This window comes from Mastigoproctus giganteus, chromosome 11 (assembly GCF_048544385.1).
Source record: "Mastigoproctus giganteus isolate SK-2022 chromosome 11, ASM4854438v1, whole genome shotgun sequence".
NCBI lineage: Eukaryota > Metazoa > Arthropoda > Arachnida > Uropygi > Thelyphonidae > Mastigoproctus > Mastigoproctus giganteus.
The window spans coordinates 142,019,349-142,047,217 of NC_143585.1; the positions used below are offsets into that span (position 1 = coordinate 142,019,349).

The 27,869-nt window shown below is 38.6% G+C and overlaps 1 protein-coding gene across 4 annotated transcripts in view; it reads right to left on the bottom strand.

The window, feature by feature from the left end:
* LOC150078483 (SPRY domain-containing protein 3-like) overlaps positions 1 to 27,869 on the bottom strand; it is a 179,016-nt gene that overhangs the window by 61,763 nt on the left and 89,384 nt on the right. For all 4 annotated transcript variants that reach the window (XM_090385550.1, XM_090385552.1, XM_090385551.1 and 1 more), the window contains exon 4: positions 20,947 to 21,092. In XM_090385550.1, the coding sequence (XP_090241676.1) occupies positions 20,947 to 21,092 (146 nt within the window). The remainder of the gene's footprint in view (positions 1 to 20,946; positions 21,093 to 27,869) is intronic.

The window sequence follows — 27,869 nt, forward strand, 5'->3', positions numbered from 1 at the left end:
TATCAAGCTTAATGTCCAAGTTTGCAGATGATACAAAGGTTGGCAGGGTTGTCAAGGACACTACTGACACTATGCTGCTGCAACAGGATCTGGAAAGGTTGAGCAGATGGGCTGAGAGGTGGCAAATGAAGTTTAACATTGACAAATGTAATGTACTACACATGGGAAACAGCAACCCCAGAGCAACGTATCAACTCTGTGGTACTACACTGACAGTGGTAGAGAATGAAAGGGACGTGGGGGTGATTGTGCAGGCAGATATGAATTTCTCTGAGCAGTGCAGACAGGTGCAAGAGTAGCTCATGGTGTCTTGTCAATGATATACAGGAATTTTTCTAGCAGGGAGAAGGAGGTGATTATTCCATTGTATAAGGCAATGGTTAGGCCACATCTTGAGTACTGTATACAGGTCTGGAGGCCTCATTTCAAGAAGGATGTAGAGCTGCTGGAACGAGTACAGAGAAGGGCAACAAGATTAGTGAATGGAACAAAGGGGTGCTCTTACGAAGAAAGGCTTAAGTTTTGCAAATTACAGTGTCTGGAGACTAGGCACCAGCGAGGTGATCTGATAGAGGTGTATAAAGCCTTGAATGGTTTAAGCATGCTCAATGCTGATGGGATTCTTCCTCTAGCTCAGAAAAATCACCTGAGAGGGCATGAATTCAAATTGAGGAAAGACAGATGTAGGATAGACGTGCGGAAATTTGCCTTTAGCCAGCGGGTGGTTGGTTGGTGGAACAGACTTCCATCCCTTGTGGTGGAGGTTGATAGCCTAAATAAGTTTAAGGCTCAGCTGGACAGGTATTTTGAACGAACAGAGGGGTGAAGTGGAAGTGGGTTTTTTTTTGGCTGATGCTGCATAAGCTTGCTTTCTTGCATCAAATGCCTCTACTAATGCTAAATGCTAATGCTAATGCTAAAAATGCTAATTATAACATTATGTATGTCATAGTACACTGCAAAAATTCAAAATGAATGTTTAAGCAATCTTCAGAATCAGTCACATTGGGATAATTAATTACTAAGAAACTAATATTTACAACACAGTATGTACATTATTAATAAGAAATACTATATTATGCGCTGTACCTCTTAGATAATCAACAATATCACCCCGTTCATCGTATGCATTAGCATTAGTAGAGGCATTTGATGCAAGAAAGCAAGCTTATGCAGCATCAGCCAAAAAAAAAAAAAAAACCCACTTCACCCCTCTGTTCGTTCAAAATACCTGTCCAGCTGAGCCTTAAACTTATTTAGGCTATCAACCTCCACTAAAAGGGATGGAAGTCTGTTCCACCAACCAACCACCCGCTGGCTAAAGGCAAATTTCCGCACGTCAATCCTACATCTGTCTTTCCTCAATTTGAATTTATGCCCTCTCAGGTGATTTTTCTGAGCTAGAGGAAGAATCCCATCAGCATTGAGCATGCTCAAACCATTCAAGGCTTTATACACCTCTATCAGATCACCTCGCTGGTGCCTAGTCTGCAGACACTTTAATTTGCAAAACTTAAGCCTTTCTTCGTAAGAGCACCCCTTTGTTCCATTCACTAATCTTGTTGCCCTTCTGTGTACTCGTTCCAGCAGCTCTACATCCTTCTTGAAATGAGGCCTCCAGACCTGTATACAGTACTCTAGGTGTGGCCTGACCATTGCCTTATACAAGGGAATAATCACCTCCTTATCCCTGCTGGAAAAATTCCTGTATATCATTGACAATACTCCATGAGCTACTCTTGCAGCCCTTCTCCACTGCTCAGAGAACTTCATATCTGCCTGCACAACCACCCCCAGGTCCCTTTCATTCTCTACCACTGTCAGTGTAGTACCACAGAGTTGATACGTTGCTCTGGGGTTGCTGTTTCCCATGTGTAGTACTTTACATTTGTCAATGTTAAACTTCATTTGCCACCTCTCAGCCCATCTGCTCAATCTTTCCAGATCCTGTTGCAGCAGCATAGTGTCAGTAGTGTCCTTGACAACCGTGCCAACCTTTGTATCGTCTGCAAACTTGGGCATTAAGCTTGATATACCATCATCAATATCATTTATAAATACAGAAAACAATAATGGACCCAACACTGAGCCCTGAGGGACTCCACTAATAACATTAGTCCACGATGAGCAGTGTCCATTGATTACCACTCTCTGTCTTCTCCCCCTCAACCACCCCTTTATCCATAGCAGCAATTTGCCTCCAATGCCACACTGCTCTAATTTGTGTAGCAGTCTTCCATGTGCAACAGTATCAAAAGTCTTTCTAAGATCCAAGTATATAATATCAAAGCTATTCCCTGCATCCAGTTCTTTTGTGACTGCATCATAGTATCCAATCAAATTGGTCAGGCAAGACTTCCCCTTAACAAAGCCATGCTGTGTCCGAGCTATAACTGAAGTCTTGTCTAAATGATCCTGCAGTGCTTCTTTAACCAGTGCCTCCATTAATTTTCCTGGAACAGAAGTTACGCTCACAGGTCTATAATTACTTGTGTCAGCCTTTGATCCTCCTTTGTGAATTGAGGTCACATTTGCACATTTCCAGTCTATGGGTACCTCCCCTGAGTCCAAGGAAGCTCTCATAATTATGGCTAAGGGTTTGCTTATTTCCTTTGCTGCCTCCTTTAATATAACTGGATAGATCCCTTCCACCCCAGGTGCCTTTCTTGTGTTTATCTTCAACAGTTTCTCCTCCACTTTACTCTCAGTTATTTCAAGATTCTGTAGCTTACTGCTAGAGTTGAATACAACTCTGGCATTCCCCTCGCTGAATAAATGAATGTGTGAATGTCGATGCAAAATATTCATTTAGTTTGTTAGCTACCTGAGTAGGATCATCAACAGTTGACCCATCAATATCAAGTGGACCAATCTGATTCATCCCCTTCCTTCTAGAGTTTACATAAGTAAAGAACTCTTTGCTGTTTTTCTTTGCATCCCTTGCCAAGGATTTCTCGTAATCTGCCTTCGCCTGCCTAACCTCCTTTGTAACTTGGTTGCATATCAACTTGTATCTATCATAGGCTTCTGTGTCATGTGTTAATTTGTAAGTATCCCATGCATTTTTCTTCTCTGCCATATGCCTCATTAGTTCATCTGACATCCATTTTGGCCTAAACCTTGAACAATATTTCTTAGTTGGTATGTAAAGCCTAGTAGATTCCAAGATAAGTTCTTTGAATGCTTCCCATTTTGAATTTGCTGTTGGTAACATCATCAGTTGTTCCCACTGTATAGAATTTAAATACTGTCTCAGTCCATCGTAGTCGCCTTTACAGAAGCAATAACCCTTCCCTTTACCCCTAATGGTAGTTACCTCTTTGAGTAAATCCCACTTCAGCACACTGTGATCACTGCCACCTAGTGGTTCATTTATCTGCAGATTCTTAATGCATGAAGAATCACTGCTGATAATCAAATCAAGAGTATTACTCCCTCTAGTTGCCTCCCGAACATGCTGATGTAGAAAACAATCATCCAATAAATCCACAAAAGCCCTGCTAGTATGTGAGTGACCAGCCCCCAAATTCCAGTCAATATCTGGGAAATTAAAATCTCCCATTATAAGACTCTCTGATTTACTGGCCCACTCTATTTCCCTGTACAGTTTCTTATTATACTCTTCAGAGTCATTAGGCCTATAGCACACTCCTACTCTCAATTTTGATCTCCCAATGCTTATGTCACATCAAACTGACTCAACACTGCACTGTCCAGCGATGTGAACTGGCTTCACTTCCTTGGTTTTTATGTGTTTCTTAATTAATAGCATAACCCCTCCCCCCTTCCTATCCTTTCTGTAGACGTTGTACTCCCCAAATTCCAGTTCTGCATCCCTTATATCTGTGTGACACCACGTCTCTGATATCCCAACAATATCTGCCTTTGATGTTTTCAGCAATACCTCAAATTCATCAAATTTATTTACTAAACTCCTAGCATTGGTGTACATGCAAGTATACCTGCACCTGTTTCTATTCTTAGCTACCCTAACACAACCCATGTGTTTACTTGTACCACAATGCCTCCCAGCAGTCTCTGAAATATTATGCATCTTGTTTTTCAGGCTTCTGCTCATTCTAATAGAAGCAGTGCAAGAATCTCTTTCACCTCTGCCAGTGGCTACTGTCAATCTATTGGTCTTTGTCTCCCCCCCAAGCTAGCAGTTTTCCGACCCACCTAACACTGCCTCGATAGCATCAGCAAATATTCTTGCACCCTTTCTATTTAAGTGTTAGTGTAAAATGCACTAACAAGCCTTTTAATTCATTCATCACAATCGCGATACTTCTTTTTTTTTGTTGTTCGGATCACTTACACTTAAATATTTTTCAATACGCATTTCGTTAATACTTTGTTCTTTTTTAATGCAATCGATAAATTTCCAAATGTTGGGATGATAAGCAGCGACTTGTTCCTCAAATCCTCTATGCCACCCTTCAACAAAATTATTCGTTCTTGGTAATCCTTCAAGAACAAGTGCATACGTTCCTCATTTCATGGGATTACTTTGGTGGTCGAAGAAGATGTCGTCTGGTTTGGCGTCCAATCCATGTATCCTCAAAATAATCAACAACAACTTGCAATTCTGGAGGAAAAACACCATTTTCACACAATGTTCAAAAACGACCGTCACAATTGGAGGGGGCACAAATGCAATTGCTGCCAAAATTTGCATATTTAAAGCAAAATTAGCATCAGTTTCATAACGTTGTTTCAATCCATTATTCTGAAATGGAACGAAAAATACATTGTGAAAAGTGGAAAAAACAACCCCGTTGCGAAGCGTCAGGAAAAACTCTTCCCTCAAGCATTCATCATCGCCGGTTCCAATACTTTCAGCTGCTGTAGTAGAGATACATACGTTTCCTCAGACTTGTTAGGCAATAATGCATAAACTAATGGAAGCAATATTTTGTCCTTTAATCCATGTATCATATACAGCTGATAAAAAAGTAAGGTAACAGTTTTGAAAGTCCCATCAGCATACCAGTGTTCACTTCGCGCTAACAACTGCAAATTTTTTTTCGTACTGAAAATTAACATACGATTGTCTTCAGGTCCAGAATCAAATTGTAGAAACAATTCTCCATTGCATGATGTTTTGTATTTGTCTGAAAAAACTATGTATCTATGATACGTTGGAAGAACTGGGCCATCAAAATTTAAATTTCTTATATTTCGGATCGTTCGTTTCATTGTATCTACACTTGGAATCTTAGGGGCTACCGCTTGGATACAGATTCTCGAAACATTTGAAATAATACTATGAGGCGTATTATTTGTTGTTTCTGTATAAGTCTGAATGGTATCAAGACATTGCGTGGCCTCAACTCCTGCTGCGTCTCCACAGTGATTGTGCTCCTTCCATGTTTTAACGATGGTGTTATCTACCGTAGTAACTCGAGCAGCATATTTGGTTTTTCAGTAATTTTGACACTTCCAATGAATTTTTGTTTCATTTTGCCTGTCTTTAAAAAACAAATGTCCACTAAAGCATAATTTCGGTTTTCCTTTATCTGATTTCAAAAATTCCACCAATATGATGCATTCACAAACTCAAAAGGATGAAAAATAAACTCAAAATAAGAAAAGGTTGTGATTGCAAGAGATTATAAATATATAAGTACAGTCTGTCCTCGTATAGCACGATAGTTGTGTTCCTAGAAACCCTCGTGCAATGCAAAATTGTGTAATATAAACAACAGGCCCTATGGGAAAAGTGTGATTAGGTGCCGACCACCCAAGATTGAACACACATTTGGAACCAAAACATTACCAAACACAATAAATAATCGGGTAATTTTAATCGTTATAAAATACGTAAGTATTTTATAACGATTAAAATATGTAATAAAAAATAATATAATATATATTTTTATTATAATATAATAAATAATAAAAAAAATATTTATTTTTTATTATTTATTTAAATAATAAAAATTTATTAATAAAATAGTAAAAAATTTATTACATTAAATAAAATAGTCGTAATAAAATACTTACGTATTTTATTACGACTATTACATAATAAAATATTGCTAATGCTTTTGCTTCTATCGTAAGCAAACTTGTTTTTTGTTTGATTTTCTATCCAAACAGATGACAGCCGTTCCATCTCTTCCAATTCTTTGTGTCTTAATTACACTTTGTGTTGTTCCTGCTATCAAAGTTGTTTTTATTTTCTCTGCATTCTTTGTAATTCTCGGCGTTGCCTCATTTAGGTATGTAGCACGTGCAACATCACATGGTCTTTCATTTTGCTCAAAGCGTTTCACAATTTCATATTTTTTCTCTATTGACAGAGGCGGACTGGCCATAAGCCTTACCCTGGAAATCCTGGTGGGCCGGAGGCCGGTGTGATTTTGGCCATAAACCGTAGTATGAGGCCACTATAAATTTTCCCTGGGTAAGAATTTTTGACCCAGTCTGCCTCTGTTTATCGATATTGCTTTTTTTTTTTTTTTCTCTCTCTGAATCTGCAGTGTCTTCGCCAGGACGCTTCCTTTTCACACCTTTTAAGTATTTTACTATTTTTAGGGAATAAAGCACAATTACAAAACGAGGAGGCACGCTTGATACACATAAACAAAGCTGCGCCCGTGTAGCAACTGAATAAACAACACCGTAAAGGCCGAGATACACTATTAACACCCCACATTTTACTAAAGCACATTTCCGGGGGTTACTACTATAAAATAATTTCCAGTTGCGTTTCTGCTAGTGGAATCTGTTATAAACTGGTAGTAAACTCCATCTAATTGCATTTGCGATTATATCGATAGCTGGAATTGTGTTGGTTTTTACGTTATTATGGTGAAATGTGTTTCCCCTTCACTGATATAAAAAACATAAATACATTTTCAGAATCTTCTCTTCATTCCTATCATGTTGCGTTCGGTTGGGGTGATTCTGCGTTCGACTGCCATTTTTTGTGTTTACAAGAAATGGCAGTCGAATCATGCATAAGCGAATTCGGTTCATGTTATATAAGATATCGTTCCCCTATTTATAAATCGTGTATGATCGAATTCGTGTAATGTAAACACGTGTTATACGAGGACCGACTGTACCCCCCTAATCAGCATGCCGTATCCCCCACTCCCCTAAAAATTGCCTTATACAAGGGGATAATCACCTCCTTATCCTAGCTAGAAAAATTCCTGTATATCATTGACAAGACACCATGAGCTACTCTTGCAGACCATCTGCAATGTTCAGAAAACTTCTTATCTGCCTGCACAACTACCCCCAGGTCCTTTTCACTCTCTACCACTGTCAGTGTATTACCACACAGTTGATACGTTACTCTGGGATTACTGCTTCCCATATGCAGTACTTTAGATCTGTCAATGTTAAACTTTAGTTGCCACCTCTCAGCCCATCTGCTCAACTTTTCTAGATCCTGATGCAGTGGCGTACTGTCATTAACAACCCTGCTGACCTTTGTATCATCTGCAAACTTGGACATTAAGCCTAATATACCATCATCAATATCACTGATGAACACAGAAAACAATGGACCCAACACTGAACCCTGGAGGACTCCACTAATAACATTAGTCCACGAAGAGTAGTGTCCATTGATTACCACTCTGTCTTCTCCCACTCAACCATCCCTTTATTCATAGCAGCAATTTGTCTCCAATGCCACACTGCTCCAATTTGTGCAGCAGTCTTCCATGTACCGACCTCCGTAGCCGAGTGGGCAGGAGCGGAAGTGCAGTAGCACACGCTCTTTGAGTAGACCGGGGTTCAAGTCCCTGACTGCTGAATACAGTCGATCTGCCAATCCGCACCGGACCAGCGTGGCAGATTATGGTCCATTTCCCTCAGCATGAATTGTTGAGGAGGCTTCCATCCTGCAGTGGGTTGATAATGGCTGCACTTTACTTTTTTTTTTTACTTCCATATGCAGCAGTATCAAAAGCCTTTCTACGATCCAAATATATGGTATCAAAATTATTCTTTGCATTCAGTTCCTTTCTGACAACATCATAGTATCCAATCAATTTGGTCAGATAAGACTTCCCCTTAACAAACCCATGCTGTGTCAATGCTATAACAGAAGTCTTGTCTAGATGATCCTGCAATGCTTCTTTACCAGTGCCTCCATTAACTTCCCTTGAAACAGAAGTTAAACTAACAGATCTGTAATTACCTGTGTCTCCCCTTGATCCTCCTTTGTGGATTGGGGTCACATTTGCACATCTCCAGTCCATGGGTACCTCCTCCTGAGTCCAAGGAATCTCTCATAATTATGGCTAAGGGTTTGCTTACTTCCTTTGCTGCCTCCTTTAATATAACTGGATAGATTCCATCCACCCCAGGTGCCTTTCTTATGTTTATCTTCAACAATTTTTTTTCCAATTTACTCTCAGTTATTATCTAGCTTACTGCCAGAGTTTAATATACCTCTGGCATTCCCCTCCCTGAATAACTCCTTATGTGTGACTGTAGATGCAAAACATTCATTTAGTTTGTTAGCTACCTGAGCAGGATCATCAACAGTTGACCCATCAATATCAAGTGGACCAATCTGATTCATCCCCTTCCTTCTATAGTTTACTTAAGTAAAGAACTCTTTGCTGTTTTTCTTTGCATCCTTTGCCAAATATTTCTCGTAATCTGCCTTTGCCTTCCTAACCTCCTTTGTAACTCAGTTACAGATCAACTTACATCTATCATAGGCTTCTGTGTCACATGTTAATTTATATGTATCCCATGCTTTTTTTTCTTCCGCACAAGTCTAATTAGTTCATCTGACATCCATTTAGGCCTAAATCATGTACAGTATTTCTTAGTTGGTACGAAAAGCCTAGTAGCTTCCAAGATTAATTCTTTGAATGCTTTCCATTTTGAATTTACTGTTGGTAACCTCATCAGTTGGTCCCACCCTATAGAATTTAAATACTGTCTCAGACCACCGTAGTCACCTTTACGAAAGCAAAAACCCTTCCCTTTACCCCAATAGTAGTTACCTCTTTGAGTAAATCCCACTTCAGCACACTGTAATCAATCACTGCCACCTAGTGGTTCCTTTATCTGAAGATCCTTAATGCATGAATAATCACTACTGATAATCACATCAAGAGTATTACTCCATCTAATTTCCTCCTGAACATGCTGCTGTAGAAAACAATCATCCAATAAATCCACAATAGCCTTGCTAGTGTGCGAGTGACCAACTCACAAATTCTAGTCAATCTCTGGGAAATTAAAATCTCCCATTATAAGACACTGATTTACTGACCCACTATTTCTCTACACAACTGCTCATTATACTCATCAATTTCATTAGGCCTATAACACACACCTACTCTCATTTTTCCTTTCCCAGTGCTTATGTCACACCAGACTAAACATTGCATTGTCCACAAACTCAATTGGATGCACTTCCTTAGATTTTATGTGTTTCTTAACTAACAGCATAACCCGTACTTGCTTCCTGTCCTGTCTATCCTTTCTGTACACACTGTACTCCCCAAATTCCAATTCTACACTGCTTATGTGTCTTTGTGACACCACATCTCTGATATCCCAACAATATCTGCCTTTGATGTCTTGACTAGCACTTCAAGCTCATCAAATTTATTAACTATGCTCCTAGCTAGCATTGATATACATTGACTCCCAGCTGTCCTGGAAATCCCCATTTCCGTGCTTTCCAGGCTGCTGCTCAATTGCATTTCAATAGAAGCAGTGCAAGAATCACTTTCACTTCTGCAACGGCTACTGTTAATCTATTAGTCCATCTGTCTTCACCCAAGCTAGCAGTTTTCCGACACACCTAACTCTGTCTCGACATCAGCAAATATTCTTGCACCCTTTTCTATTTAAGGGTATCCCATCCGTGTAGAAGCAGTCTCCCCTGTTCACAAGCACAGACCAGGCTGAGGAAAATTCTACCCCTTGAGCCTTGAACAATCTCTCCAGCGCTGAATTGATCGGCAAGGTTCTCATCATATACTCCCTTATGTAGACACTCGTGTCTGGGCAGAATTGTAGACACTTTTAAATTCAACCCTAATTCACGGCGTTTTTCAACATTGACCTGTACTTTTAAGTGCTGACTTGACAACAGCAACATATTTCTCATAACTTATGAATGCGAAAGCTGGACAATTAAAAAATCAGACAGAAGAAAAATTGATTTGTTTACATTGTAGCTGGGGAATTCTGCTACACATACCATGGATCGAAAAAGTTATGAATAAAAAGATTTTAAACGGCATCCAGCCTGAAACCACACTAGAAACTAAAATAACTAGGCTGAAACTAACTTATTTTGTGCGTATTATGCACGCTAATTCGTTTAAAAAACAGCAATTGTGCTAGGATTAGTCAGCAGAACACGAAGAAGAGGACAACAAAGATGATGGATTGATACCATAAACATTCCACAATCATTTGTGAAAAAACAAATAACTGTGGAAAGAGTTTGCCTACAGAGTCGCTAAGAGTTGGACCCAATTGAATGGCTAAATAACAACATTTAAGAAAAAACAAGAGTTAATGATGTTGCTGAGCAGATCTCAGCTTTTACAGGCACAAAAGGTGATACTGTTATAAATGTAGGAGCTAATAATACCGTGAATAGATCTGAGGACTTATTTAACAAGTATAGTAAACCCCTGCTATTCGCGGTATCTGTATTCGCGGTTTCGCGTTCGCTGATTTAACATAAAATGAAACCTAAAAAAATGTGAATTTTAAAGCACCGTGAATATTTTCCGCCATAAAAAAACATGGGCGTGGCTAAAATTATCTTTCCCGGTCAAAACAGCGCTCAGTGGGTGGGGGGAGAGGGGTGACAAAATCGTGAGCGTGGATGTTTCTCGCTAATCCTTGTTCAGTATGTGTTATCAGTGGCGGATTACCCATTAAGGCAATGAGGCACGTGCCTAGGGGCCCCAGACATTGGGGGTGCCCCAAGCCAAGACATTTTCCTATAGTGTTCTAAAATAGATTAATGTTTTCAGTAAACATCATAAAAATCTTGATTAATTTAAGCGAAAATTTAGGCAAAAAAATTCAAAAGTACAAATTTTCATTTATTTGCCACCTAACTTCTTTTTAATTTTTATTCTTTATTTTTTATTATTATTTTGGGGGGGGGGCAAAATATGATTTGCCTAGGGGCCCCAACTATCCTTAATCCGCCAGTGTGTTATGCGCTTGTCACGGAAGGTTTTGTCGTTTGGTTTTAATTTATATGCTTATAAATTGAATAAATTTATCAATTTATAAATTGATATGCTTACAAAATGATAAATCTACCGTTTTGCAGTGTAAAACAGACTTTTTCGAGTGTGTTAATGGAAGAAAGTGACTTTATTGTGGACAAGTTCTTTCTAACCCATACAAAAATATGGCTACGAATAACAAGAGAAATGTGAAAATATCAAAGGTCATGACATTAGTGAATAAATTGAGTTATTAGACAAAATTTCTAATGGTGAAAGTGTCTCCTGTGTGGCAAAACATTATAAAATCAATGAGTCAATGGTACGATCAATCAAAAAATCGGAAGAAAAAATCCACCGTAGTGTCCATGAAAACGCGCTAATTGCTTCAAAAATTTGCTCTGTAACTTGTGCTGTTAAATTAGAAAAAATGGAAAAGGCTTTAAATCTGTGGACAGAAGACCAAACTCAAAATAAAATTCCATTAAGTTCACTCATCATTCGTGAAAAGGCAAAACTCCTTTATCAACACTAGCGAAACTGGTGATAGCACTGGCGGGATAAGTTTTTTAGCTAGCAAAGGCGATGGTTTGAAAGATTTGTTTGAAATTTCTAATAAATATTACATTTAATATTAAATTGTTTCTTATTTTCATTTCGATGCCTTGCATTTCACTATGTAATGTCTATGTACATTAGTCATATTATGAAGGTACATACAGGGTGTTTCAGTTAAACGTTTCAGAACTTCTAAGAGGGGTAGGGTACATCCTGACAACTCGAAATCATATAGCAATGTGGGGTCGTAAATGCTTTCCTGAAGCGGTGTTGTACACAGAAGCACCATAAAGAAAAGAGACCGTAAGTGAGAAATCGTTTTAATAATACATGAAAAGAAGCAAAAGGTACATGGATTAAAGTAAGTGTTCGAAGTTTCTTCCACGGGCTACAATGCACGCCTCACATCTCCGACCCATGGACATCCGAACATTCTGGAATACTCCAGGTACTTCGCTACTGCGATTCTTGCAACCAGCTCCTCAGCATTGTCAATAGGGGTGTCATAAACTAGCGATTTCATATGACCCCAGAAATAAAAATCAAGACATGATAGGTCGGGTGACCGAGCAGGCCAGCGCACGGGACCACCACGTCAGATCCACTGTTGACCAAATGTGACATCCAGGTAGTTACGAACATCTCCGCTATAATGGGCAGGGGCTCCATCATGTTGGAACCACATTGTCTGTTGCGTCGATGCAGAAATCTGTTCATCTCTCAAAAGTTGTGGCAATACTTGCTGCAGAAAGATCAAGTAGATAGGTCCGGTTAGACGACACGGTAACAGGTAAGGTCCGATGAGGTGATCTCCCATAATACCGGCCCATACATTGACCGAAAATCGAATCTGTGCTGCACGACGTTGTATTGCATGCAGTTTCTCGACTGCCCAGATATGGTCGTTATGCGTGTTGAAAATTCCTTCCCTTGTGAAGAATGCCTCATCGGAAAACAACACTTCAGCAGGAAAAAGGGGATTTGTAGCACATTTTCCAAGGTACCACTGTGCGAAAGCAATACGAGGTGCATAATCCTCTGGTTGCTGTGTCTGGACACGCTGCACGTGAAACGGATGCATGTCTTGTTCTCGGAGAATCCTCCAAACGCTGCAATGGGAAACCCCGACTGCGTTTGCTAGACTTCGTGTACTCGTTCTTAGATTCCCCTGTACATGCTGCAGCACATTCTGTTCGACGGCTGGAGTCCGTGCTGTTCTTACCCTGTCCCTGTCAGCTCTTTCAAATGAACCTCTCTCAGCTAACCTCTGGTGCAGTCTTGCAAAGAAATTATGACTGGGAATACGCCTCGTCGGATATCGTTCCGCATACAAACGCTGTGCGGCTGGCCCACTACAATTTGCAGCCCCGTACGCCAAATGCATATCGGCTAACTCTGCGTTCGTGTAATCATCCATCCAACTAACTTGGCGTTCTTGTTCAAGAAATTTGAAATTCGCCTGGAGTATTCCAGAATGTTCGGATGTCCATGCGTCGGAGATGTGAGGCGTGCATTGTAGCCCGTGGAAGAAACTTCGAATACTTACTTTAATCCATGTACCTTTTGCTTCTTTTCATGTATTATTAAAACGATTTCTCACTTACGGTCTCTTTTCTTTATGGTGCTTCTGTGTACAACACCGCTTCAGGAAAGCATTTCCGACCTCACATTGCTACATGATTTCGAGTTGTTAGGATGTACCCTACCCCTCTTAGAAGTTCTGAAACGTTTAACTGAAACACCCTGTATAATACATACATAGACAAAATTTTAGACTAGTTTTTCTTATATATTTCATACTTTGGAACGGAACCCCTTTATTACTATGGGAGCCATAACTCAGTATTCACGTTTTCAGTATTCGCGACATTTCTCAGGAACGTAACCCCCGCGAATAGCGGGGGTGTACTGTATAGGGCAATTTAGCAAAAAAAAGTCATGTTAGGATTAAATTTCAAATTGTCTGCAATTTTGCCCATATAAGACAGGAGGGAGGGAGTACATGAGGGTAGCCTAGTTGATTGTGCCTTGGACAGACTATGCAAGGCTTGTGGGGGGGGAGAATTTCTCTCAGTGTGGTCTGTGCTTGTTAAAAGAGACTGTTTCTACAGAGATGGGAAACACTTAAATAGAAAAGATGCAAGAATATATTAGAACAGTGTTAGGTGGATAGGTAAATGCTAACTGGGGGGGGGGATTCTTTCTATTACTCTGTAATTTCTATGCACAGACTAATAGATTAGTCTGTGCATTTGAATTTAACCAATGACAATGAATCCACTCTGATTCATTGTCACTGGTTAAATTCAAATTTCTATCTTTCTCTTGCAACCACATAAGAACTGCCAGTCTGTGATTCCAACTGAAGTTATCTGAACTGATGGGTCAGTCATGTGTTGCATGCAATGCATGTGGAAACTTGCGCATCTGGTTGAGGTTTTGTCATTTGAGTGCAGAAGACATAAACACAGACAGTATTGTTTATATCTTCATGAAATTAATATTTTTTTTTACACAGCTTATTAACTGCACTTAGACTCTATATATAGTTTATTTTTGACTTTTTAGTGCATCATATTGTTAATATGAGGTGTGTTTTATTTAATTAATTCTTTTCACATTCAGCTATCTGATTCAACGTAATAAGATTGTTACGTACATTATTGATTTTTATATAATTATACTGCACAAAACTAACATTATAACTGCACATTTAGATTTTAGAGCTGCACAATAAAATAACCCGTGAACCTCTATTAGTACAGTACACCACTTAATTAGTACAGTACACCATGAACCTCTATTAGTACAGTACACCACTTACAGTACACCACTTAATCACAGACTCTCTGAAACATTTCTCTCACTCTCACACTTTATATCTGCAACATCCTAAAAACACCTTCCTTAAATTAAGAATGATTGCATTTAAGATAACAAGAAATAAAAACTTTAAAAAAACTTGTTTCTTTTAAATTTCCTTGAATTTCTAAATACTAGAAGCATCCGAACAATGGAATTTTTCTAACAGGGTCGTGTTTTTTTTTTTTTTTTGTGTGTGTGATCCTCCATATTTTAAATCATGTCATTGTAATAATTGATTACAATTGCAGATTATGCCATCACCAAATGCCATGTGGTGATGGTATAATCTGCTGGGTTCCATGACCAGTCAGTGACACTATGGCAGCCCAACCTGCACAATACAGACAGGGTGATGCAGATCATAACATACAATCACAGTGATGGTTTTACATCATTTATAGGTTTTGAAGGGTTTGTAAAAATTGTTTTGATGTATTTAATTTGTGCAAATTATATATTACACATCCCATTCCTTAATCCACATGTAACAATGTAAAGAAAAACCAGGAAAAACTCAACATAAACCCAACAATAGCAATCTAATCAGTGGTATGAATAATTCTACCAGCATAGGAATGAAGCGATTCCTTTCTCAGAAAGATAATGGAGAAAGCAAAAGTAACACAAAGAATTAAAAATGAAAAGAGAATGTGATTTTTCTAAGCGATGATTTCAGAAATTCAAATATTGCCAATGAAACCCTATCTAAAAGTTTCTCGGGAAAAATATCAGCAAATCATGAAGCTATAGAGAATATGATTTTCAAAGTTGAAGGTGGAACACAGACTTAGTCAAGAGCAAATCTATACACGGTTGAAACAGGTTTGTTTTGCTTCCAGTAATGAAAAAGCAGCATTGTGTGTAAGAGAGTCTAATGGGAGCCTGACTATACTGACCTTGAATCACTCAAAACAATTCTGATGAGTGGTTTAATATTATTTTTGTACCTGTGCTAAGGGATCATTTCAAAAAAGGTTGGACTTTCTGAAAATGCTATGATACTATTGTTAGCAGACAAACTGTCCCATTCACCATTCAAGTAGATACACTCATCAAGGAAAATGCTTTTTGTGTCACATTTACCCCAAAATTCACATCTCTAATCTAACCTATGGATCATAGCATAATTAAGAATTTTTAAAAGCAATTGTCAAAGTGAATTAATCAGAAAAATTTTAAATTCAGATGGTTCATTCAGCTATGAACAGTTTTAAAAAGGAAATCACATTGAAGGATTGCAGTGTGGTGCATTTCATGTGGATGGGATAAGGTTGGAATAATATATTACCAGAATCAAAATGCAATGATTTCACAGATAACAACAATGGGTTTTTTATATTTAATTTATCTGAAGATAAAGATCATTTTGCAGAATTTGTCCACTACGTGAAGGGATTCAAAGCTGTTCCAGAGTCTTAATGAGAATGACATAGGGGAATGGATTGAATGTGGAAAAAAAAAAAAATGTCCCCATTTATTGGACTCTGAAATTATCAATACTATTATAGGTTAATGTTATCAATACCTACAACAAATGAGAGTGAAGATAGGTGATAACAGCAATAAGACAAAGAAAATGACCATGTCGGAAATTATTTCGTGTTGTGAAAATTTAATGGAATTTGAGATTTATGGTCATTTATACTAAGTACAATTTGAAAATGAAAGGCATAGCAGGAGCAAGCAGATAACTTTGACGGATCTTTTCAAAATATCCATTGCATCATCCTCTTTTCTGGTTTCTGGTTTGGTATTGCCACACCCCTGTAGATCTACATCTGCAAGTCAACAAGGATTTCCCAGTAAATAAAAATTTCATATAATTTATTGCATGATGTTTTTTCACCATTTTTTAATGAACCGAGTGCAACACTGCAAATTCTGATTTTTCAGTGCAAGAATTGGCAAGTAAAAATGTATTTACTATGTTTACATCATTAAATATTTAGGGTTTCATGTAGCACTGTTTTTTCTGCTTTCAAGTAAACTCAGATGTTTTACGATCAAGTCAAAAGGACAACAGAAACTGAATACATTCTTCAATTAATATGCATGGTACAATCATATTAAATAAAAGGTTTTGTAAGACATGTTTTTTAGATGCCTTCATTTCGTACCATAGCTTATGCATCAAAACATCATTTTTTAAGCACTGTACTCTTTTGGAGTTAAGATATCCAAATGCCAGAAATACCACTAAACCAGAACAGTCCTGAATATTTCAAGCTTTTCATACCAAATAAGAGATACTGTTCAAGGGTCAGACTTAAATGTACGACAAATGTACTGATGAGACTATTGACAGAGAATAACAATGCATAGGATGATTATAAATTATCAGGGCGACATAGAAGCATACAGAAAGTAAAACTAGCCTGCAATCAAGTCAAAGGCAGCTAGGCAGGCAAAAGCAAATTGGAGGTGGTGTCTGGCAATAAAATGAAAAGAAAAGTAGCAATAAGTTTTTTGCTTATTAACACTAGAATAAATGGAATATAAAATGTTAGCCCACTAGATATAGATGCATAAATATTGATTCTGATTGATTCATGTTGCTGACTAACTGAAGAATATTCTAGATCTGCGTTTACACACGAAGTTTTTTGGAACAGGAATACCAGAAGTATACAGAGTTATAACTGGGAGCTAAATGATTTGGGATAATTGAGAAGAAAACAGAAGAGGAGCTATTGAAGCTAAAACCAAACAAGGCACCTGGGGCTGATGGAATCTAATTATATTAAAAGAAGCAGTGAATGTGATAAGTAAACAACTAGCCATTATTATGAGAGTATCCTTTAACTCAGGGGGTAATCCCTATTGACTGGAGGTGTTCAAATATCTCCCTGATTCATAAAGGAGAAAAATAATGGAGTTCTTCGTTGATCAAAGAAGAATTGTAGGTTCATTTTCATTTTGATTAGGCTTAATGTCCAAGCATGCAGACGATACAAAGGTTAGCAGGGTTGTTAATGACGGTAATGGCATTAGCTGTCATTAACAATGTGCTACTGCAATTATTGTCAATGATATGTAGGAATTTTGCTAGAAGTGAAAAGGAAGTGATTATCCCTTTGTATAAGGCAATGATCAGGCCATGCCTTGAGTACTGCGTACAGATCTGGAGGCTTGATTTTAGGAAGGATGTAGAGTTGCTTGAAAGAGTACAGAGAAGGGCAACAAGATTGGTGAGGGGAACGAAGGGGGTCGTCTTGCCAAGAAAGGCTTAAGTTCTGCAAATTGCAGCGGCTGGAGACTAGGCACCTGCAAGGTGATCTGACTGAGGTGTAGATGGCCTTGAATGGGTTCAGCATGCTCAATTCTGGTGGGATTCTTCCGCTTGCTAAATTTACAAACCTGAGGGGGCATAAATTCAAATTGAGGAAAGACAGCTGTAGAATAGATGTGCAGAAATTTGCCTTTAGCCAACAGGTAGTTGACTGCTGGAACAAACTTCCATCTGTTGTTGTGAACGTTGATAGCTTAAATAAATTCAAGGAGGAACTGGACAAACTTTTAGAAGGGATAGCTGGGCTGAAAGCAGGGGTAGTTATTAATGAGCACTGCTATTCTGGAAATATGTTATTAGCAGAGTCCCACAGTGTTTAGTGCTGGGCCCCTTACTGCTTTCAATATTTATCAACAATACTGATGAAGACCTATAAAGTTTAATGTCAAAGTCTGCAGATGATACAAAGATTGGCAGGATGTTTAAGAACAGAAATCAGGGTATGATGCTGCAACAAAACCTAAGTAAATTAACCTGAATTGCTAAGAAATGGCAATTGATGTTCAATATTGAAAAAATTCAAGGTACTGGGTACTGAAATGCAAGATTATATGGGAAGCAGTAAACCTAGAGGTTAGACATTTGGGGAATAGAAATGCTTAAGTCACAAACAAGCTAGAAGAAAAAGAGCTAAAGAGCTAAAAGTGGTTCAGAGCAAAAAAAAAAAAAAAGGGTGTTGTGATTCAATCTGACTTGAAATTTTCATGTCAGATTGACAGGCAGCTATGAAAACACATGGTGTCTATGATTTACTATAATTTATAGGACCTTTGCTGGTAGGGAGAAGGACATTTATTAGTCATTATAACACAATGCTATAGGGCACTTGCGATACTGTATTCTAGTCTGGAGACCGTAACTAAAAAAACAACACAGAACTTCTGTAGAGGGTTCAGAGAAACTATATATATATATATATATATATATATATATTTTTTTTTTTGATCACAACTTTTAAGCCAATGTTCTATATTTGTTAAATTTTTTTTCAGACAATATTGCGTTTATGCAGGCGTTAATGCTATTGTAGGATGAACAATTAAACATTATACACCATTGATATATTAGGTCAAGATCCTGATAGAAATTTGCTTTGCAGGTGGTGGGGGATTTTTTTTTTGGCCGGAAGTATTATCAGTAATTAAGGCCTAACTAACTGGCTAGCGGTAGTTCTACTAAAAGTATAAGGTGTAAAATATAAAGTATAAAAATAAAATAGGAAGGTGACTTTCTTTCACATGGCCATCTCTCTGCTACTTCCTCGGGGGTTTTGAGCAGATAGATAATCATACTAAAAGAATGCAATGGGCATACCCATTTCTGTGGTCTCAATAACAGTTTTGCTTTGTAAGTACTCAGTTTTAGGTTATGGTTGTCCAAAGTTAACAATTCAAGTAAATCAAATTAATCTTATAATCTGTAATTGTTAATTTTTGGTTAACTTTAGTTTTAAATTTTGGATTACTATTAGCTGCAAACTGGGATTGAGACCCCAAACCCAAAAGGTACGTATCATAGTTACTATAAAAGTATATAGGTATTTACCTGTGATCAGTATGGCTGTGGGCTGGTGGGAGAAAGGACGTGCAAGTTGCCCGGGAGCCGCTTTACAGGGGGTCGGAGTGCCATCTGGTCTGATTTGTTGGTTGATTGGTCTGTTTTTAATTATAATGTATGTTTTAAGGGAGGGTTAATTTGTGACTAGGCAACCTGTATTCAATTTGTAATTGATGGTTAGGTGAATACTTATATTGATTTTTGGGTAAATGCAATAAAATAATAAATATAAGTAATTAATAATACACACACACACACACACACACACACACACACACACACACACACACACACACACACACACACACACACACACACACACACACACACACACCATTATCTTTGATGATTATCTTTTATATTTCTTTTATCTTTTATACCATTATCTTTTATTTGGGAACTGCCAGTATTTGTTTTAGCTCTTATCATCAATCTAGTGAGCACCTCAATTTTTGAAAACCATATTGATGTGGACTTAGGCAATTACTGGGTTCCAGAAACGAGGCCAGCCTTGCATTAACAATTTTTTTACCCAGCATTTTGCATAAACTGGTAAGTACAATAGGCCTATAACTGTAAGTATCCAAGTGATCTTTGCCTGGTTTTAGAAATGAAAGGACAGAGGAATGTCTCCAGTTACTTGCATAGATATTATCCAAGTATATTCAGTTGTACAGTTGTAGGAAAATTCTAAGGAATTCTTTGCTTAATCATTATGTATTGAATTCCAGCAGGACCTACTGCAGTATTTTTTGAGCGTGTGAGGCTGTTGTGTAGTGCAATCGACTTTAAGATGACTGGTATTAAAAGTTTCCAATATTTTCAGCTTTTTCTTTGTATTTTTGAAAGTAAAACTATGTCAATGCTGCTGAATCAATTTGGAAAGTAAGTAGATCCATGCCTCTTTTTTTCTTTTTTTTTTTTTCTTTGCCTCCTTACATAGCAAGCTTTTTCTTTCTTTCTTTCTTGTACTGTGTTAGATTTTTAGTTATAGAGTATTTAACAAGACATTACTTTAGTCTGCATTCCATCACATTTTAGGAACAGCTAATATCCTAGTAGGAGATTAGTATGATGATTTCAGCTGAATTCATTATTTTCTCTGTGGGCATAAGTCGCTACATAGTCTATCAGAATAGACTGAGTGGCATTTTCATCAAGCAATGCACAATACAACTCGGATATTGTATATGTGCAGTAATAAGTAATAATGTTATTTGTGTGGTTGGGAAGTGGTTAGAGGGCCAAAAAAGTGGGTTCTATAAAAAGGGTCTAGAAAAAATGAGGAAACCAGAATGCAGCCCTTAGGGATGATTATGTTGATTGCTTCATTTTTTCCACAGCAACCATTACATTCACTCACACCTAACCATTCTGCAAAACTTACTATGTTACTTCTTCTAGTCATAATACATCTGTAACAGCAAATTATTTTTAAAGCTAAATAATAATGCATGTGACAAAACAACTATAAAATTACTTCAAGCCAACCTCAGAATATCTCCATCAACAGAAACTCTCTCAAAGCGAACTTGTCTTTTCCCTACTTCAGAAAGTCTGTCTCTGGAATCTCGTCTATAAATACGGGATAGATGGCGCTGGAGGACACCATCCATTTTTTCAAAAGATGAGAACAGCTAGAAAGAAAGATGTAACCAACGTTTACACTTTTGGCCAAAACTTTTACAATATTTAAACAATAAATACAATTTCCTCCACTATAGAATGATTCAATCAGCTGTGATCTAATACAATCCTCAAAAAATGCTAGGAGTATAGTAAACAAATTTGAAGTACTGGTTAGTTGATCATATAGGGCCTGTAGGATTATTAGAAACTTGCTGCCACTCAAACATAAGGTTTGCAGCAATTGAATATGGTAAGTAGTACAATGTGTACAAGAAAGGTTTGATTTGATTTTTTACGGTGCAAAAAGTCATGACAAAGTTAAAATTCAAAAAAGATGAGGAGTTTGGTTACCTTTAAAAAGGTTACCTCATCAAAAGTTCATATATATATATATATATATATATATATATATATATCCAAGTATGTGAAAAGAAAATAGGATTGTTAATTTATATCTATTTTATAATATTATTTCTAATCTGTAATATTATTTTGTCACATAGTAGTTACGTTACTTTGGCTTACGTAGCTTTTGTTGGACATGTGTATATATGTAAATAGTAGGCACTGCACATGGAGTAAGTTTTATATAGCTTACACACATTAGAAACGTTGTACCTATATTTGCTCTGTGGGTAGGAACTTATTCTGTAAACATCTACAATTACTTCGAGAGATATCTAATTGTGGGAATTTTCTATGTATAACATTATGCAGCATATAAAAACTGCAGAGGGCGCTGCGCATATTTTAATACTAAATATATAGTTCAACTATTTTAACTACTTTTCCTAGGGAGGGGGGCTTCGGTCGGTAGGCATGTATATAATCTACATGTGCTGATTCACGCGGGCTTTTTGTACTTTGGGTATACCGTAGTAAGCATTTATATTTTCTACGTAATGTTAACGCATTCTATTGTCTTTACATCGCTTGCCATAACCAGGATCCCTTACTATAAGGGTCAGGAATTTACGCTCCTGGTTGTATCCTAAGTTAGTTTATGATTTAGCTTTTCTATTCTTTTTAGCTTTCTCTTTTTTATCATTATTTTTCATACCTCATGAACTATTAGAGTATTCGAGGGGGATTGAGGTACTATACCTATACTTCTACATTTTCCGTTCGCCTTAGTTAGCACAAGCTTCTACTTTACTTGGTAAGTGCTTAGACTGCATATATTTTAAACTATACACATAGGCCTAAAAATGGATATATCTCCTTCTCTAATTAAAATTTTGGCTATCCGTCGGGCTAACAGTCATCTCGCTAGCTTACTGCTAAATTGGAATGTATCAACAAATATGCCTTTTATATTTATGGCCCTCTATCCCATTAAATTTTAACTATCATTCAGGACAAGTTATGCTGGACGATGACTACAGAAACGGATAGCTCGTTAATTATGGTTGATACATTGAAAGGGTTAGCCCTTGAAAAAGTCCCTTTCAATGTATCTGATCGCCTATAATTAACTTTTTAATTGTACATTTGTATTGCTTATTTTATGTTATTTTTGGCATATGTATTTTTTCCGGGCTACATTTAGCACCCGTATAGGTTTTTTGGTTTCTCTTGAGTAGCTATTTTACTAGCCATGTTATACATTACAACTTAACTACTCATGTTATACATTACAGCTTAACTCAAATATATATATATATATATATATATATATATATTAGCATTAGTAGAGGCATTTGATACAAGAAAGCAAGCTTATGCAGCATCAGCCAAAAAAAAAAAATAAAGTAAAATAAATAAATAAAAAATAACCACTTACCCCTCTGTTCGTTCGAAATACCTGTCCAGCTGAGCCTTAAACTTATTTAGGCTATCAACTTCCACGACAAGGGATGGAAGTCTGTTCCACCTACCAACCACCCGCTGGCTAAAGGCATTTTTCCGCACATCTATCTTACATCTGTCTTTCCTCAATTTGAACTTATGCCCTCTCAGGTGATTAATTCTGAGCAAGAGGAAGAATCCCATCAGCATTGAGCATACTCAAACCATTCAAGGCTTTGTACACCTCTATCAGATCACCTCGCTGCTGCCTAGTCTCCAGACACTGTAATTCGCAAAACTTAAGCCTTTCTTCGTAAGAGCACCCCTTCGTTCCATTCACTAATCGTGTTGCTCTTCTCTGTACTCGTTCCAGCAGCTCTACATCCTTCTTGAAATGAGGCCTCCAGGCCTGTATACAGTACTCTAGGTGTGGCCTGACCATTGCCTTATACAAGGGAATAATCACCTCCTTATCCCTGCTAGAAAAATTCCTATATATCACTGACAATACACCATAAGCTACTCTTGCAGCCTGTCTGCACTGCTCAGAGAACTTCATATCTGCCTGCACAACCACCCCCAGGTCCCTTTCATTCTCTACCACTTTCAGTGTAGTACCACAGAGTTGATACGTTGCTCTGGGGTTGCTGTTTCCCATGTGTAGTACTTTACATTTGTCAATGTTAAACTTCATTTGCCACCTCTCAGCCCATCTGCTCAACCTTTCCAGATCCTGTTGCAGAAGCATAGTGTCAGTAGTGTCCTTGACAACCCTGCCAACCTTCGTATCGTCTGCAAACTTGGACATTAAGCTTGATATACCATCATCAGTATCATTTATAAATACAGAGAACAATAAAGGACCCAATACTGAACCCTGAGAGACTCCACTAATAACATTAGTCCACGATGAGCAGTGTCCATTGATTACCACTCTCTGTCTTCTCCCCCTCAACCACCCCTTTATCCATAGCAGCAATTTGCCTTCAATGCCACACTGCTCCAATCTGCGCAGCAGTCTTCCATGTGCAACAGTATCAAAAGCCTTTCTAAGATCCAAGTATATAATATCAAAGTTATTCCCTGCATCCAGTTCTTTTGTGACTGCATCATAGTATCCAATCAAATTGGTCAGGCAAGATTTCCCCTTAACAAAACCATGCTGTGTCCGAGCTATAACTGGAGTCTTGTCTAGACGATCCTGCAGTGCTTCTTTAACCAGTGCCTCCATTAATTTTCCGGGAACAGAAATTAAACTCACAGGTCTATAATTACTTGTGCCAGCCTTTGATCCTCCCTTGTGAATTGGGGTCACATTTGCACATCTCCAGTCCATGGGTACCTCCCCTGAGTCCAAGGAAGCTCTCATAATTATGGCTAAGGGTTTGCTTACTTCCTTTGATGCCTCCTTTAATATAACTGGATAGATCCCTTCCACCCCAGGTGCCTTTCTTGTGTTTATCTTCAACAATTTCTCCTCCACTTTACTCTCAGTTATTACAAGATTCTCTAGCTTACTGCCAGAGTTGAATACACCTCTGGCATTCCCCTCGCTGAATAACTCCTTATGTGTGAATGTCGATGCAAAATATTCATTTAGTTTGTTAGCTACCTGAGCAGGGTCATCAACAGTTGACCCATCAATATCAAGTGGACCAATCTGATTCATCCCCTTCCTTCTAGAGTTTACATAAGTAAAGAACTCTTTGCTGTTTTTCTTTGCATCCCTTGCCAAGGATTTCTCGTAATCTGCCTTCGCCTGCCTAACCTCCTTTGTAACTTGGTTACAGATCAACTTTTATCTATCATAGGCTTCTGTGTCACATGTTAATTTGTATGTATCCCATGCATTTTTCTTCTCTGCCATATGCCTCATTAGTTCATCTGACATCCATTTAGGCCTAAACCTTGAACAATATTTCTTATTTGGTATGTAAAGCCTAGTAACTTGCAAGATAAGTTCTTTGAATGCTTCCCATTTTGAATTTGCTGTTGGTAACATCATCAGTTGGTCCCACTGTATAGAATTTAAATACTGTCTCAGTCCATTGTAGTCGCCTTTACGGAAGCAATAACCCTTCCCTTTACCCCTAATGGTAGTTACCTCTTTGAGTAACTCCCACTTCAGAACACTGTGATCACTGCCACCAAGTGGTTCATTTATCTGCAGATTCTTAATGCATGAAGAATCACTACTGATAATCAAATCAAGAATATTACTCCCTCTAGTTGCCTCCCGAATATGCTGATGTAGAAAACAATCATCCAATAAATCCAAAAAGCCTTGGTAGTGTGCGAGTGACCAGCCCCCAAATTCCAGTCAATATCTGGGAAATTAAAATCCCACATTATAAGACTCTCTGATTTACTAGCCCACTCTATTTCTCTGTACAGTTTCTTATTATACTCATCAGAGTCATTAGGCCTGCAGCACACTCCTACTCTCAATTTTGATCTCCCAATGCTTATGTCACACCAAACTGACTCGACACTGCACTGTCCAGTGATGTCGACTGGCTTCACTTCCCTGGATTTTATGTGTTTCTTAACTAATAGCATAACCCCTCCTTCCTTCCTATCCTGTCTTTCTGTAGACATTGTACTCCCCAAATTCCAGTTCTGCATTCCTTATATCTGTGTGACACCACGTCTCGGAAATCCCAACAATATCTGCCTTTGATGTTTTGAGCAATAACTCAAATTCATCAAATTTATTTACTACACTCCTAACATTGGTGTACACGCAAGTATACATGCACCTGCTCTTCCTCTTAGCCACCCTAACACAACCCATGTGTTTACTTGTACCCCCATGATTCCCAGCAGTCTCTGTAATATCCTGCATCTTATTTTCCAGGCTGCTGCTCATTCCAATAGAAGCAGTGCAAGAATCACTTTCTCCTCTGCCAGTGGCTACTGTTAATCTATTAGTCCTTGTATCCCCCCGATCTAGCAGTTTTCCGAACCTCCTAACACTGCCTTGATAGCATCAGCAAACATCCTTGCACCCTTTCTATTTAAGTGTATCCCATCCCTGTAGAAGCAGTCTCTCCTGTTAACAAGTACAGACCAGGCTGAAAAAAATTCTACCCCTTGAGCCCTGCACAATCTTTCCAGGGCCGAATTGATCGACAGGGCTCTCATCATATACTTCGTCCTATCGTGTCTGGGCAGAATTGCAGACACTTTCAAATTCAACCCTAATTCACGGCTTTTTTTCATCAGTGACCTGTACTTGTTAAGTAATTCCGCCGGTTTCCTACTCTTAATATCATTAGTGCCAACGTGTATAACTATATCGCCTTTTGTGCCCTTAAAAGATGATATCCGCTCTACAACGTCATCAACCTTTGCCCCTGGCAGACATACCCTGGTCCTGTTCCACCTATCCTTTTTACAAAGCATGTTTCCCGTTTCCCTGACAACAGAGTCACCAACAACTACTAGTTCCTTTGGGACCAGCGCATTCTGCCTTGGGGGTTGCCGCTGTGTTGCGCGATGACCAAGTGCAAGCTCTGGCATTGGTGTGGGCAGCTGAGAGCTTGATGGGCCCCTCACTTGTAATCCTTCGAGGGCATCCACCCTGTCCTTCAAGCTCTCATATAGGCCCATAACAACGCTGAGTTGTTGCCTGATTTCCTTACACTCCTTGCATCGCGCACATACAAAGACATCCCCCATGGCAGTATCATGTCCCATACCTGACTGCTCCGCAAACATCTTTACGCTTGTGCATCCTCCCTCACGTGACAGTGGGGGGTAGCCCAAATCAACATCCGTGCGCTATCTGGCTTCAAATTTAGCCACAAACCTGTGGTTGACGCCAAACTGTCATTCCTCAACCTTTATCTAACTGTGCAGCAATAACCTCAGTGATCAGAATATTCTCGATAAACCGATATTTCCAACTAATCTGAGAATATGGATACACCCAGTACAAATCCCACCGAATTGATTTGTAATGTCACTGAACAGTCATCGAGCGCTCAACAAACCACTTATAGCACAAAAAGTGACCAACCTGACATTGAAATCCCGGATAATTTTGAGGATATCTGGCTGACACCGGTATCCAAAAAGAAACACAGAAAACGGGTAGTTCTCCAACTGAACAGGGAAACCCGCTCGCAAAGTGAGCCTCAAGAGTCCCGGGGATCCCAGGGCCCCACACAAGACAACCACGAAAAGACGACAAAACAGCAAGAGTCGTCTAACATCGACCCAACTCTTCCAGAGGGCACTGTTAATGAGCAGGTATTGGCCCTGCGAGTTGAACTAGAAAATAAACTAAAAAAGTCTTCCAGCCGCATTATCTCAACCCTTTGGGGCGAGATTGTTGGTATCTGGGCAAAGCTTGAAACCATCCTGCGCAATGTTCACCTTGCTTCTGAGAGGAATGAGGCCAAACTCGAGGCATACCTCGAATGTAGGGGCACACAAATGCTACAGCGTGCCCCAACTTTTGCTGATGCACTGAGGAACACAAAGCCAAATACGAGAATGGACCCGCCACCAAAAAGAAAGACATTACTACCAACACCACACCTGGTAGTTCTCAAGCCGGCCACAGCCAATGCACCAAAAACAAGCGAGGAGATTAAGAAGACTGTAATCGCTTCCCTTACTGATAACCTGAGAAACACTAAAATAAAATCCATCCGAAAGACCCGAAATACGGGCATCATCATAGAAACTGATCGAAGGACGACACTGATATGATATTAACAAATGCTAAGATACCCACCCTGGGCCTTCTAGCTGAGCCCCCAAGGAAAAAGGCAGCCTCAATAGTAATTTATGACATCGACAAGGGCCTGGACCCCAAAACCATACGAGATGAATTGTACAGGCGTAACCTCCAACATGCACTCCCCAAAGAGGACCCAGCTAACCTAATAAAGCCAAAGTACCAAACGAAGTCTAGAAGTGGCACTTCCTTCAACTGGGTTGGAGAACTGGCACCAACAGCCTGGCACATACTGATCCACCACAATCGA